We start from the raw sequence: 15,097 nt of genomic DNA, 5'->3' as shown, positions 1-15,097 counted from the left end.
CCGTCACCCATCTGTCGTTGGTCCTTGCCTCTTATTCACCTGGTCGGTGCAACTGGGGCCTGGTGACTCGGTCAATCAACACACTATTTGCCTGCACCGGAAATGGGCTCTGTAGAGGACTTCTTCTTACTGCGTTTGCAGCGTGGCTTTGGATGTGGAAACCAGAAGAAGGATCAGTCACCAGCTTTGATGTTCATTTATGGTGATTAACAGTAACCTGTTAATCATTAAAATTCTGACTTATGACTTACAGTGCACAATGGCTGATGTAGTCATTGTAAAAGCGAGTAGAGGCCTTTACTCTGGTTGCGGTCGTTAGTATGCACTTCAAGCCGGACTTTACTGGATGTTTTTCCCGGTACTCATAATTGGAGCATAAAAATGACTTGGAGAATTCATAATGTTGCCCCTTTGCTTATTATCTCTGAAAGGTTTCAGTAAATGACTTTGAGTTTTCTTCTTATTCCCTGCGTCAATGTTAAGGCATTATTGACCCAAGTTATTCTTATAAATTGAAGTCCAGTAGCGGTCAGAAGTAATTTACAGCACAGCACGGAGCTCATGTCACTCACGGAAAATGCAATTACACACAAACGCACATAAAATGGACGCTTGTGTCGATCGCACAGAGCTGTGAAACTAGACAGAGGATATTATGGCTATAGGGAGTGGTTCCCCTGCAGATTTCCGCAGATGTTTGACTCCGTTTCAGCCCTGGTTTTGGCCCCAACTGAGTCCGTAATTAATTAGCTTTGATTCATTTGACGACTGGATGAATCGCTTGAATCACATTAAGTGTTTATTACACTATTTGTTGAGGCATGTGCTTTTGCAGTGGCCTTTGTCATTTTCAGCCCTCGAGCAATTAAATGCCTAAGGCTTTGTTTGTTTAAAGCATCGTTTGCCGCCTGTAAAAAAATAAAAATAAATAAATAAAAAACACGATTGGAAATGTTTTGCTGAAGTGGCACATAATAGTTTTCTAAAAGCTTCCTTGTCGTCAGTGATAGATTGAAACCAGTGAACACTGTGGCATTTAACTGATATGTTCAATTAAACATTTTACAAGAATCTTGCATTTTCAACATTAAGTAACATATTTGGTTAAACACGAAAATGTGAGTGCTGAATTCCCTGTCAAATTTCATTGTACTTTGTTTCAGGCAGTCAGGTGTTTAGATATTGTCTTTAAAAGCAGATTATGTTCAGCATTTTCTGCTGAAGTTGTGTGAAGTTGGCAACCTTATCACAGGTAATATCTTCAGAATAATTAAATCGGGCGTCATTTAAAAAAAAGAGAACTTGTGGTTGGTTCTGGTTGGAATTAGTGTTAAATACTTTTAATATGACAGAGAAAATTTCTTCTGTCCCTATTGATGCTGCAAGAACTACCTATCAAAACCAGGACCAATGAAAATGTAGATCCTTGTGCAGATAGATCAATGACATCTGTGACCTCGGGTCCTTTGCTATAATCAGGTGCTGAATAATATATATTTTTTTCTGCACTCCATAGCAATGCTTCACACTTGATACTAGACTCAAACACGCCACATAATAAGAACACACACCAGTTTACCCCTTCAACTACCAACAGGAAATACTAGATTCAGGGTAATATCTTGCAGACGGATTTTCAGACGGATTAGTGCTCGTTGTCGGTGCAGGCAAAGTGCCAGTGCTGTAAGCGATAGTGTGTTTTAGAAAGCTCTGCGTTGTTTGTCTGTCCCCCCCCCCCCCCCCCCCCCCCCCGGTATCAGTGGGGGCCGTCTCACCAGCTTATGTTCAGCTGATAATGTTCTCGGAGCGAGAGCTGAGCATTGGTGTCACTTTTCTTAAACTTCCCTACATTTTTAACGTCGGCTTCGATTTCGAGGCGGCTTCCTGCTGTAGCGCGTGCAGATAACGGGCAGAATCGGCCGGCTGAAATACGTGAAATGGGACAGGTTTTGTTAACTCATCCGAGCATTTCGTCATATAAGCCATTAGCTGGTAGCCTTGCTGGGTGTCTATGCACTGGGTGACGGGCACAGCTGACTGCAGGCTGGCACGTCTGATTCCATGAATACATCAGGCGAGTTTGCAGTGTGCAGTGCGGAGCGAGGGTTGCGGGTTATGCTGCTCTTTATCGCATCACCACTGCGAGCACAGCGATTCGTAACGGCTGCCGCCCTCCTTGTCCCTCACCAGTACGTCCCTGAATTATCAGAGAACCATTCGGAATTATCATCGTCTGAGGATGGCGTGATGGCTGGAGTTGTACCTGAAGTCTGCGCTGTAGAGAGTAAACGGGGATGGTGACCGTACTGTCCTCTTGGGCCCCGAAATAGTTATGCAGTTAATGATGCAGGCAAGCGGTGGCCGGTTGGTGAGGAGATCTGTCATTCAGGTAACCATGGCACCCTCGCCTGCTTGGGGTACTCTTTGCCCGCTGCCTTTGCCATGTTTAGCCATCCTGACTTCCTTATATCTTCAGCAGAGGAGATGGACATACCTGAGATCATGACCTGGGATGAAGATAGTGACCGACCTAGACAGATATGACTACACGAGCCCCCCCCTGCCTAGGCTGAGGGTGCCTGTGTCAGACCTGGTAAAGAAATCCATCGTTTCTGCATAAGAGAACAGGTGGAATATAGCAGGTGTAGCTTGACCATTTACAAAGACGAGCGATTGCACAGAGCATAATAGGTCTCATTCAGACTGGTCTTATTAAACTGGTAATTCTTACTGATATTTGCACTGAACAATAGCGGGCCCAGTTTGCGGGAGTTCTGCATGGACTGTAGACCATTGTGTGAAGGGACACAGTGAGGAGATAAACAAAAAACTGTTGATGCTTAAAGATTCGTGCTGATAAGAGGCACACTGACAGGGTCTGTTGAAGGCTAAATAGAGTGATGATCACTGGTTCTCTCTGGAAGAACAGCTCTGCTGTGTTACTTGGCCTGTCATTTTGACCATGTAGCCTTATTGTTTTATATGACTGGGAAAACCTTTTTCATTGAGTTACTGGAATTTTTCTGCTAGAAGTTCAGTCATCTGGAGGACCTGGTGCACTTAGATCCTGTCCAATTGACTGCCCTGCTAAAGTAACCCAAAAACCAACAAATCAAACAGATCCCTAGCACCTACAAGGTACCACCAACAACACTGGAGGTCCGTTGATCTTTGTCTTGAATCCGTGGACCTGATGTATGAACAAAGACCATAGAGGGGAGATTAAGGTGCATGTGAGCAGCCAGAACTCCTGGAACTAGACAGGAAGTCGTGAGTTTTGGTGCAGGAGTCCCCAGAAGAGGTTTACGATTAACCACGACCATTTGAATCGGGGTAACTATTTATTCATAATGACTCTCCTGGTGAATCATTCACACTCCGTGCCGCAAGGGTCCATTAACTACAGCAAACTGCAATGATCTCACCCTTAAATGACTTCTTACAATCGATTTCTTGCGTGGTTGTCATACACGCATCAATGAAGAGTACCCTGCACGGGGAAAGTATTACCGGTTTCCATCAAGCCATTTCCTACTGCCCATCTCCTTGGCATTTTCTCTTTGAACGCAAATGCACTTTTTGTTGCCGTCGACATTATTAACCCCTGAATCGGGTCCCTCCCACCAGCACCGATGTGATGGAGGAATCGACCGGAAATAGGAAATGGGCGAGTGCTTTTCTGTAGATTTTTCTTTTGCAAGGAGAGAGTGTGAAGAGGAGAATGTGATATGGGATTCTGGTCTGGAGGATTACAGTCATGGTGACCTCGTGCTGAAATGGGGGAAAGGGTGGCAATTGGAGGGTGATGTCATTTTGCTAAACCTAACCCTTAGAGCCGGTTTACGCTACGCTTGCACAGCATACGCTTACGTGTGCCTCTACAGCAAGCTGCCAACTTTATAATATTCTCCATATCAGGGCTATTCAAGTCAGGGTCCTGATTTCTTTTACCTGAGAGCCAGGTTAGGGCCCAATCATAATCAGTAATTATTAAACTAAGTACATGGGAGAACTGAAAACAAGGCCTGGTTTTGAGGGCCAGATTTGGAACATATCACACGGCTCTGAGGGTCGAGGAGCCCTGCTCTAGATGCTGCCCACTGCCCTGCATTCTGCCCACTGCCCTGCATTCTGCCCACTGCTCTGCATTCTGCCCACTGCTCTGCATTCTGCCCACTGCCCTGCATTCTGCCCACTGCCCTGCATTCTGCCCACTGCCCTGCATTCTGCCCACTGCTCTACTTCACATTGGTACTTTGCTCTGCCACTAATAATATATCACTTTAGTACCTCCTGCTGAATGTTGCATTATATGTTGTTAGATATCTCATAGTAGTTAGTATTTCGTACATAGTAGGTACCTGCATTGGTTAATTTTAAACATATACTAGATAATCGTGAAAAATAAGAAATAAAAATGGCCAAGTTTTGTTTCCTGCAACAAAATATAAATCTTCTAACGTGTAATTCCCCTGCTCACGGCTAATTTTATCACCAAGACTTCTAAATACCAGCACAGCATCGGGGGAAAAAAGTTGCTTATGAAAATGCCTTATAGCGTGGTATAATGCCCGTTCAGTATGGGGGTATGCAAAAGCATAAAACCCAGCTGCAATGTGGGAATTGCATGTGCATAATTTGCAGCGTCGATTTTAATATTACACATCCATCCAGTCCTATTTAGTGTTTTTTGTATTTTAATGCTGCACTTGTTAGTTGTCTTGTTCTGCAGTCTGTGGAGAAGGCATTTAAGTAAGAGTTTCACTGTACTTTGTACATTGTAGTTTGTACACATGAACCTGCTTTCTTACCTGCAGTTGAATTGGGAAGCTGAAGAAACTCAATCTGGCATTAAATTTTGAATACACTGCACACGGATGCATGTCATAGTTTCGGAATTTTTTTTTTTGCTTCTGAAAATATTACATTTTGAATTTCTTCCGGTCACCAATTCTTCTTATTCAAATAAACTAAAAATCAGATGCTACTTCAATGCCAGCTTTACATATAGTCCTATGACAAAAGGTGACCATACTGCCCCCCGGGATTTTTGGTGGTACTGCATCTGCACGTAGGCGCTCAAATGACGCGTGGAATGGAGGCGGAATCCGCGTGGCGGCCATGATGCGAAAGCGGATGCTTTGGAACGTCGAGTATAAATCGGCCCTCAGATTATGCCAGATGTGCTTTGTCTGTTTCTAGCTGTTTCCGGCTAGTTCTGCTTCTGAGTCTCCTTTATCCACACAGGAACACCAAAATCAAAAATACTCACCTCCCCACTTTGGAGAGTTAGCCAGGGAGAAGCGTTTTCTCAAGCTAAATTCGATTTTGGTTGTGAGTCAGACGTTCAGAGTTTGAAATGGGTGGAAATGGACATTTTCCACGAGATCCTGTTCACCTTGCTTTGGCCGATCCTGCAAAACGTCAAGCTGTAACGTAGCTTGAGGTCTCGGCTATCAGCTTGAGCGTGCCGATCTCCTGCTGGCACAGCTGGCCGTGTGATTTGCTCGCTTCCTGTTCAGAATTTATGTTCTCTGTGATGTGCTGGAACGGCCATGTGGATGGAGAGTTTCTGTGGATGACAGTCAGTACATTCTACTTGTGGTTTGGAGAGGGGGCTGTTTGGAGGTGAATTTCGCAGGGAATTGTTAATGATGAGTTAAAGAGCCCTACCTCTCTCACTCTTGCACATGATGATTTGTGTTTATTCCACATTCCTGTCTGCTTTTCTTTGTCCTTTTTGAGCCAAAGGCAGAGACCTGCGCTTCAAAGGCATCTTTTCATAGACACTCCTCAGGAGCACATCTGGCATTTATGACTGTGCTCCAGGCATCAGAAGTCCGGGGGTCCGTCGTTATGGGCCGCTCGCTATGCGGTGACCGTCCCGCTTTCCTGTGTGCCCCCCCTACAGGATGTCTCAGTACACAGACGAGCCGCGCTTCACCATCGAGCAGATCGACCTGCTGCAGAGGCTCCGGCGTACCGGGCATGACCCCGCTCGGAGATCCTGCACGCGCTCGACACACTGGAGCGGCTTGACCGCGAGCACGGAGACAAGTTCGGTCGCCGGCCCGCCTATGGGGCCGGCGAAGGGGGCGGACCTCAGCACCGGGCGTCTCCGCCTCCACCACCTCGTCTACCTCCACCGTGGCGCCGGCGGCCCCTCCTCATCACCACCCAGCGCCGCCACGCAGACGCAGTACCCTTCCGGCCTTTCGCCGTCCCCCAGCAACAACTACGACACGTCTCCCCCGCCGCCTGCCGCCGCCATTGTGGTGCCCGCCGCTGTCCCTCTGGCGCCGGCCTCCCATAACGGCCGGGACAGTCTGGCCGCCACGCCCAACGGCAAGCTGTCCCCACCGCGCTACCCCCCATGACACCCACTTCGGCCGTGGCCCCACGCCCTTACGCCTTCGAGGCCACGGAGGAGGAGCTGGACATCGACGACAAGGTTGAGGAGCTCATGAGGTGAGTGGGAATGATGGGAGATCCCAGCCATGGAGATGAACGATCAAAACTGGTGTTCGGTTACAAGGTGAATTCGGTGGAGTTTCTTTGGTAAGCGCAAGACTGCAGGGCCCAGTCTCTCGCCTCTGCCTTATCCAAACCCTTTCCTCGATTTCCGCTCCCGGTTAGTCGGGCTTTTATTTTTTGCAGGCTGGGTGACAGACGTTCTCACACGAGCGGTTCTTTTTTTTGTCACCTTGGCTGGTGGCTAGAAGGACCCAGAAGGCTGGCAGTTGTGTGAATTGCCAGAAACCGCAAATATCTCTCATCCTTCCATTTATAACCCAGACGCATTTCTTGCATTATGTTTATTACTCTGAGCTTATGCGAATCGTACCAGCCACCAGATAAATAAAAATAACTTCATTGGTGGTGTTACTGTTATTGTGTATTGAGCTGCATATGACCTTCATATACTAAATTAACAATGAATAATATATAATGTACTTTGTATTGTTTTGCCGGGCAGCATGATAAAATGCTCCCAGTATCTGCTGGGGATTTGGTCTGGCTGACCTACCCTGCATGTCCATACCAGTTACTCTCCAGTACCATCATTCCTAGATGGAATCTTAAGACGTTTGCTGCCCTCATTGTTAGCTGCTTATCTTAAGTATTTGGTTAAGGATGAACGGACGCCTGCGAGATTCTCGTGATAAATGATCCCGTCACAAGCCGTTCACTCATCCATGGATGGATGGATGAATGGGTGGAGATTCCCTCATTAAACGATCCTGTCCCAAGCCGTAAACCAGGTAATGGATATCTCCTGGGCTCCATCTCTCCGGGCCGTCCCGAGAGCGCCGGCGTGATGCCGGGTCTTGGCACTTGGAGGCGTGAGGTTAGGCTGGTGGCTGATGAGAGCGTTTTCAGGAAGGGACGCTTTGATGTGAAGGCCCCCGGGGAGTGTCCTCTCCATCCCCCGCATATCTGTGGACTATCGATTCTCTCATGGAGTCGGGAGTCAGAGGTTCAGATGGCCGGGCCTGGATGAAAGCAGCTCCGCTCTCAGCACTCCTTAATGCAGCGTCTCTGTCCTCCCTGCGCCCCTTCAGCCACATGTTAATGGCAGCGCTATGCAAAGATCCCCCTCCCCAACCTCAGAGATGTTTACTATAGAGATTACCTACAAAAGCCATATAGCATGGATTCTCTATTTTAAACTTCTGGGTGTCGTGTAGAATACCGGGGCTCCTTAACCAAGGTCAGGGCCGTGCGATATGTTCCATTACTCTCTCGCTCCTGCCGGTTCACTCCTAATTTAAACCTGCTGATCGCAGACTTGATGGTGACATCACCTTAGGCTCTGGGCGGGTGTGAACACGAGGAGTGTTTATTATCCACTCTTAGAGCTGGCAGCTCGACACGTTTAACCAACCCAGCACATTTAGCATCACTGGGGCGACTGCAAGGGCAGCTCGGTACTTTAAGATTGCTGGGGGCCCTTAGGGGGCCAGTGGGGGATGCAGCACTATTCTGAGCACCCCTGAGTCCTCAGGGACCCCCCAGACGTTTTTGCTCCCTGCCAGACACTCCAGCAAAAAACTGAGGACCAGGCTGGGAAAGACTTGTCTATTGAATTATGTGTTTATTACATGAATCATCTTAATCTGTGATGGCTGTAGGGTAGCATACTGTCACTTCATACTTCCAAGACTGGGGGAATCGAATCCCACTCCCACTGTGCATTTGCTGGGATCATATGTTCTTCCTGTGTCATGTGGGTTTCCTCTGGGAACTGCGGTTTCTTCACACGGTCTAAAGACATGAAGCTGGGCTAGTTAGCAACCCCTGAATTGCCTGTGTTGGTGTGTGTGCATCCTGTCATTGGCCGGCATCCCTGTGAGGTGTAAACTCCATTGTACTGGTTAAGCGCTCCAGCAGGTAGAGATGGAAAGATGACTTCTAGCTTGTAAATGAATACGTAGTAATATCACGTCAAGGTCATTCATGAAGTTAGACCAAACGGGGGGGATAGGGGTGAGAGATACTAGCAGGTAAGTAAAACTCGTCAACATGAATTCCACGCCACACTCAATGCTCTTGAGTCCAAGATCTCAAGTGCATTCTGGGTTCATGCACCTAAACATTGTGTGTTTATGTGTCGGAGGGGTTGGCGTTCTGGGGCGTAGATGTTATGGCCTTTCTTCCTTTCCTCTAATTCTGCACCGCTTTGTGCTGGCAGGAGAGACGGCAGCCGTCGTCAAGGAGGAGATCAAAGCCTTCTTGAGCAATCGCCGCATCTCACAGGCTGTGGTGGCTCAGGTCACAGGTCAGTCGCGGCTTCCTGGGTTTCTGCCTGAGAGTGAATCAGTGGGTTCAGCGGTAATGTCATGTCCTCCAAGTTCTCAGCCTTCTGTACTTGGTCATTTTTGTGAGGTAGTTTCCGTCGCCCAAACCGCACCGCATTTGCTGCTTGTCACCTCCCTCCCAGGAATCAGTCAGAGCAGGATCTCGCACTGGCTGCTGCAGCAGGGCTCGGACCTGAGCGAGCAGAAGAAGCGGGCCTTCTACCGCTGGTACCAGCTGGAGAAGACCAGCCCCGGTACGGCGGTCTCGTGGTGCCGCGCACACCACACGAGTCATGGCTATAAGAGAGCCCGTCATTTACCAGTTTATATTGTCTGTTGGGGCCGTCACAGGACCGAACGCCAGGAGCGCATAAATTTCATCCGTTCGCCGCACTTAAAATAAAACAACACACGCCGCACAGAGTATTTCTGGTCGAGGGGAGAGTGGAAAGGTGATGTCTCAGGGGAAACCAGGGAAAGCAGAGAGGGCTTGGCACGGCTCTGGGTGAGGCGGACCGGTTAAGCACGCGGCTAATGGCGCCCTTCCTGACCCCGTTACTGGACGCCTTGCTGTGGAAGGTACGTGAGCCGCAGCCAGGGACGATGCTTCCTGTAACTTCCTGTAATGCTTCCTGTAGCATTTATGGGGCGGCTTCCTGTCAGTCCTCCCCGACTCCACCTAGCTACGGCGGAAATGGCCATGTTGGGTGAGCAGATCCTGTTTAAACACTAAAGTGTCGTTAGCTTTAACACTGTTCAGGATAGGACCCATCCCAGCTTGTGGTCTGTAAGGCACTGACTGTTGGTCTTCAGTTTTATGAACTGAGCAGGCATCTATGATGGAGGTTACTGTACCGACCAGGGCCCGCCCATAAGGGGGCAGAATGGGGAACCACTTTCAGGGGTGGGACGTGAGTATGAACGTGGATAATGGTAGCATTGGTTTGGAGAGGGGATGGGGGGCCATTTTTCAGCCATATCTTTGTGTGGCCCTGGAACTAAGCACAACACTGAGGGAATTAGTGTGTCCTTGTTTGCAACGGTTCTGAGCGTAATTGCAGTGATGGGTTGTAGTGAAGTCATTTAATAGGCCTGGAATGTACTGTAATCCGGTGTATGTGTAGTTTTACAGGCCCCAGAGTTTTACTCCTTATATTCGAACCCTTTTGTCGGTCACTCCTCACTGTGTCCCAGGTGCCCACCCTGAACATGCGGCCTGCACCCCTGGCCTTGGAAGAGATGGAGTGGAGGCAGACCCCACCCCCCGTCAGCACCGCGCCTGGAAGCTTCCGTCTGCGACGGGGAGTCGCTTCACGTGGAGGAAGGAGTGCCTCGCTGTCATGGAGAGGTACATGGAGAGACGTCCTGCTCCATATTGCTCCAATGGCCACGTCATCATTCCTCCTGGCCTGTAGGTGGCAGCACTCCCCTACCCTCTTGGTGATTCACTGGTACTCCCCCTACCCTCATCCCCACCAGCTACTTCAATGAGAACCAGTACCCCGACGAGGGCCAAAAGAGAGGAGATTTCAAACGCCTGCAATGCCGTAATACAGAAACCGGGTAAGGCTTGATGTTTTGCATGAACTCCATAGTGGAATTCCATGTTCCTCTGATGTGACTGACATATAGCCTCACATGCTGAAGAAGCATCTTCACAGGGCCATAATAAGCCCCTTCCCTTTTCCCAGCTGCACCAGTCGACTCTACTACCATCTAATAAATTCCCGTCCTCACATCTCCCTGAGCTGTCCAGCTGTAGAGTTATGAAAAGGTCTCACTCTTATACAGGTTATATTCGCTTCAGGATTGGATCTTCGTCCTTTTGACTATATTTACCCCCATCACTAGCTCACTTGATCTAGTCCCTCCTCCCCCACTGCTTCACACTCTCTCTCTCCTCCCCTCCCCCAGGCAAGAAGCTGTCTGACCTGAGAGGGTCACCTCACTGAAGGTGTACAACTGGTTTGCCAACCGACGGAAGGAAATCAAGCGAAAGAGCCAACATTGGTAATGTCCCGCCTTCGCTGGGCCAGCAGCCAATCACAGAGACATGGGCATTAGGAGCGTCATAAAGGGTGGGCAGCGATTGGGCAGAGATCTGCATCCCTTGGACTTAAATGGCTGGTCATGTATGATGGGAAAAGCGGGTGTGTGCGCCCCACCCCCCAGGTCAGTGACTGCTTCTTCTGCCCTCCCTAAGAAGCCACAATCCTCGAGAGCCATGGTATAGATGTGCAGAGTCCAGGAGGGCACTCCAACAGCGATGATGTAGATGGCAACGACTTCTCTGAGCAGGTCAGCATCTGTCGGAAGAAATGGGGAGAAGCGAACGGGGCCAGCTGACTCCTTCACAAACCTGTCCAGTCCGTCTCCGAGTCTTAAATGTGCTCTGATGAAAGTACAGCAGACTGCAGTGGGACCCAAAACTGACCCATGTGGAACCCATTTGCAGGGCTGTGACGTCAGCTATTTTGAGAAGAGGGCGGTGACCCGACCCTTTGGCTTCTACAGACTGGAACCGACATCACCAACACAGGTAGGCTGGTGACCCCCAGCCTCGTTTTCCCCCATCGCTAAATAAACTTAATAAAGGTACAAGCTTGTTGAGAACATGCCATGACATGTGGAATTGACTGTAAATCGGCCCCCCTGTACTGTCCAAACGAACAGGCCTCTCCCTTTCTGCCGCACATCAGATCCTGTTTGATCTCAGAATGCAGACGGTCTGTACCGAGTGCTTTAGTCGCGCTTGCCGTGCTTGATGTGCATTACCTGCGCTTCTTCAAATGCACAGTGACATGCTTTATGTTGCCATGAGTCATAGAGTAGAGGCGTGATATAGATGCAGGGCATTACAGTGCTGGCAGACCTGCCAGACATGCAATTTAGGCCGCAGACACAGGAAATGGTTCAGTTAAAATAAAGGATAGAGCAGAGTGCTGCAGTGAACCGTGTTACCCAGAAGGCACCGCTGTGTGATCAGACTCGGCAATTACTGGAGCATTTTTCGGCACCTCTGTTTAGTCACGCTGTTGACCCCCCCGCCCACCCTTCACTAGGATGACAGCACCAGCCACAGCGACCACCAGGATCCCATTTCCCTGGCTGTGGAGATGGCCGCCGTCAACCACACCATCTTGGCACTGTCCCGGCCAGGCACAGTTCCCAGTGACATCAAGACTGAGGCTCTGGATGACGACTGAGTTGGGTGGGTGGGTGGGTGTGTGTGTGTGTATGGGGGGGGGGGAGTAGAGTGTAGAGGGAGAGGGCCTGAGACCAATGGTGACCAAAATATCAGTGGCTAATGCACACACAAGGAACTGCGAGTCATACAAAACACCCCAGCCCTCTAGTCCCTCCCTAATCCCACAATGCTGTTTGCTACTTCTTGACAGTCTTCCTCTCCTGCTTCAGTGAGTACACCAGAAATCCTTATGCTCCTCTCAAAAGAAATATATCCTTTTAAAAATAGTCTCTCAGTGCTGTTCTGCCCTTTAGTGTAGCTTTTATTTTAATGTGTACCTCCCGTGACGAGAACAGGCCTTGTCCAAAACCAAAACCTGTTTTGTTCCTCTGTCCTGCCTGCGTCAGCAAAGAGGGTAGTAGGGTGCTTTCTGCGAATACAGAGCAACAGTATTAACCTCTTGTGCCCTCTGTTGCTGTGCTTTCTCGATGCTGTTGTGCGTCGTAGTGGCCTCACCTAGTCAGTCAGTCCCCGCCCACCAGCACAGGGGGGATGCCTGGGGTGGGGTGGAGAGGTGGGCAGCTTACAAAGCTGGGGTGGAACGGGCGACGAGGAGCACGTGTGTATTCACAGGCACCCAAATGGGCCTCAGGTGCCAAATGGTCCCGCAGAACTAAAAAGCATCATTTTATATTATTTTAACTGTATCACACTTTACAGACCCTTGTGGGAGCTCCCTGCACTGTAGGTAGTGACTCATACCCACTGTTAAACTAAATGGGGGGTGCAGGAAGCCCCAGGCATGACCGATGGGGAAACTGCTGGATGTGCCCGTCTTGTTCAATACACAGCTGTACCCAAAGCCATTCGCAAGAACCAGAAGCTCATCTGTAGCACCAAGCTGTAGCTTGTAGCTGGCAGACCAGGAGGGGGCGCTTGCTCTCTGCCAGCGTCGGCTTTGGACTGACCGACGACACTTGATGTGGGCGATTGGCTGGAACGGGGGGGGTGGGGGCTAACTGTTAGTCTTTATCACCGCTTAAAAGGCTACATTCTAGCCCTACACCCACCCCGACATGCAAGCCTTTAGTCCACACCACATAGGATGCTGCTTTCAGTGTGAAATAACGTACAGCACTTGCCGCTCAATTGACGGCTAAGCTGACCGGCAAGTCATTCATTCTGCTGCTTCAGAACTGGATCCCCTGTGAGGGTTCTGCTGTTACTAACAGGCGCTTGCTTTCGATATCAGTATCTATCTAAAGAGGACAAAAAATAGGCTCATTTTAAAAAGACAAAATGTATTTAATATTGTATTTTGTCCGAGTTCCTCAACTGTAAAAATTTAAAGATGTATAGCAAACTTTTTTTAATTTTATTTTTTCTAAATTACCTCACATTGTTTTAGTTTGTTCCCCACTCTTGGTTTCCAGGTGACTCTTATCACTTGTTTCCCATTTCGATGTGAGAGCAATCCACCCATGTTCATAAACGCGAGGCTTCAAGGCAAAGCATCCTCCCTCAAAAAGGGGTGGAGTCCAGCCTAGGCTCCACCTACTCATAGAGGAGCCACACCCACATGGAGTGAGGATGAGACTGTGGCCTAGCGAGCCGTGCTGAACACCAATGGCGTATATAGCAAAGTGTCAGGGGGGGGGGGTGTTACCCGGATTTATGTGGTTCCAATGTTTTCCAGCCACTAACTGGGAGGCACCCGGACAGAGTTTAACTCTAATTTTATATATACCCTCCAAATGAGAGCTTGCTTGATGTGAGCGAAAAATAGCTTGTCATCCTCCGGCACATTAAACACCTTAATGCAGCCTGAAGAATGACTGTGTTCATCAGGGACACATCTGTCATGGGTCAGATCACATTTACATCTGAACAAGCAGCTTGCAGCATGTGTCATTCTGCTAAATCTGCTCACTATCCAGAGGCGAGCGCTGATGTTCTAAGGACTGTCCCTCAAAGGGGGGTGCACTCTACCGCCAAGCTTCAGGGGTCATACAGACAGTGAGGCACCCCCCTGGCATACAGTTAAAGCAGGGGTGTCAAACTGCTGGCTTGGGGGGCCGGAGCCCTGCACATTTTTTGGTTTCCCCTCATTTGACACACCTGACTTCTTGTACTAATTACCACACAGCTCTTGAGCTGAATCATCTGTGGTGGATCAGGGAAAGAACTAAGCTATACAGGGCTCCGCCCCCCAGGACTGCAGTTTGACACCCCAGGGTTAAAACATATACTCATGTGGCTAATGCAGTTAGCACATGTACAATGGACGTATGGCAGCTTCATGACAGCAGGGATGCCACACAAAGTTCTGTCAGAGGGTCACTTTACAGCAACTCTTCAAGGTCCCACCATTACTGGGAGCATGCGGACAGACGTACACAAAGCTAAACCTCAAACACGGACACAGTGGGCGTGACCTTCTGCTGGGGTAGGGGGGGGGTGCTTTGCCATGGCAGGCTTCAAAGGTCGCTTGTCCCCAAGTGTCATCTGTCCTTGTTAAATGTGGAGAAAAAACTTGATAAAGTATATAAAAGTTATCAATTTAAAAATAGTTAATATCCCCTCATTGTATCTGAATTTAGTGCCTTTTTTGGACAGTAGACTGTTCTGTAATTAAACTGTAGTATATATATAAATGTTTTTGTACAGTTTATTTGTTTAAGAACTTTTTTTAAAACCTGTGTTTTAGTATTGTACCTACTAGAGAATAAAAATTATATCAATGAAATGAAACTCCTTACCCATCTCTGGCTCGTTGATTTGCTACATGACACTCGTACCCGGGACTAAACTGGCCTGAGCAGAGGAGCAATCACTCCTGGGGGACACGTACAAGGTGCTCTGCTCTCTTGTAATAATCATTAGAAAAACCTGCTGCGGTGGGGCGTGGGGGCACAAAGATTGGGTATCACTTACCATTAGAATGCCAAAATAGACCAAATTAGTCTACTGCCATCTGTTGATGAAGCTACAAGCCACAAGAGAAACCATCTGTCGAAACCTTTGCTTTATGCAAATATTTAGATGGGCATTAGGCAGGTACATCTGTTCCTTCGATTTTCTATCAATAACCGGAGATCTAGGAACATTGGCA

General features: G+C 48.6%; 1 protein-coding gene across 1 annotated transcript; it reads left to right on the top strand.

Moving 5' to 3' along the window:
* The first annotated feature begins 5,912 nt into the window (after window positions 1-5,912).
* hmbox1b (homeobox containing 1 b) lies at window positions 5,913-12,040 on the top strand. Its single transcript, XM_048985629.1, is given in 17 exon segments — window positions 5,913-5,990; window positions 5,993-6,107; window positions 6,110-6,162; window positions 6,165-6,369; window positions 6,372-6,472; window positions 8,698-8,779; window positions 8,942-9,060; window positions 9,993-10,101; window positions 10,104-10,146; window positions 10,278-10,308; window positions 10,310-10,361; window positions 10,713-10,727; window positions 10,730-10,794; window positions 10,796-10,808; window positions 11,002-11,096; window positions 11,254-11,337; window positions 11,861-12,040. Coding segments are annotated over 17 exon segments (1,404 nt in total). The 3' UTR covers window positions 12,005-12,040.
* The last annotated feature ends 3,057 nt before the right edge of the window (window positions 12,041-15,097 follow it).

The sequence above is a fragment of the Brienomyrus brachyistius genome, chromosome 19 (assembly GCF_023856365.1).
Source record: "Brienomyrus brachyistius isolate T26 chromosome 19, BBRACH_0.4, whole genome shotgun sequence".
In the NCBI taxonomy this organism is placed as follows: domain Eukaryota; kingdom Metazoa; phylum Chordata; class Actinopteri; order Osteoglossiformes; family Mormyridae; genus Brienomyrus; species Brienomyrus brachyistius.
This window is presented reverse-complemented; position numbering and strand designations above follow the sequence as displayed.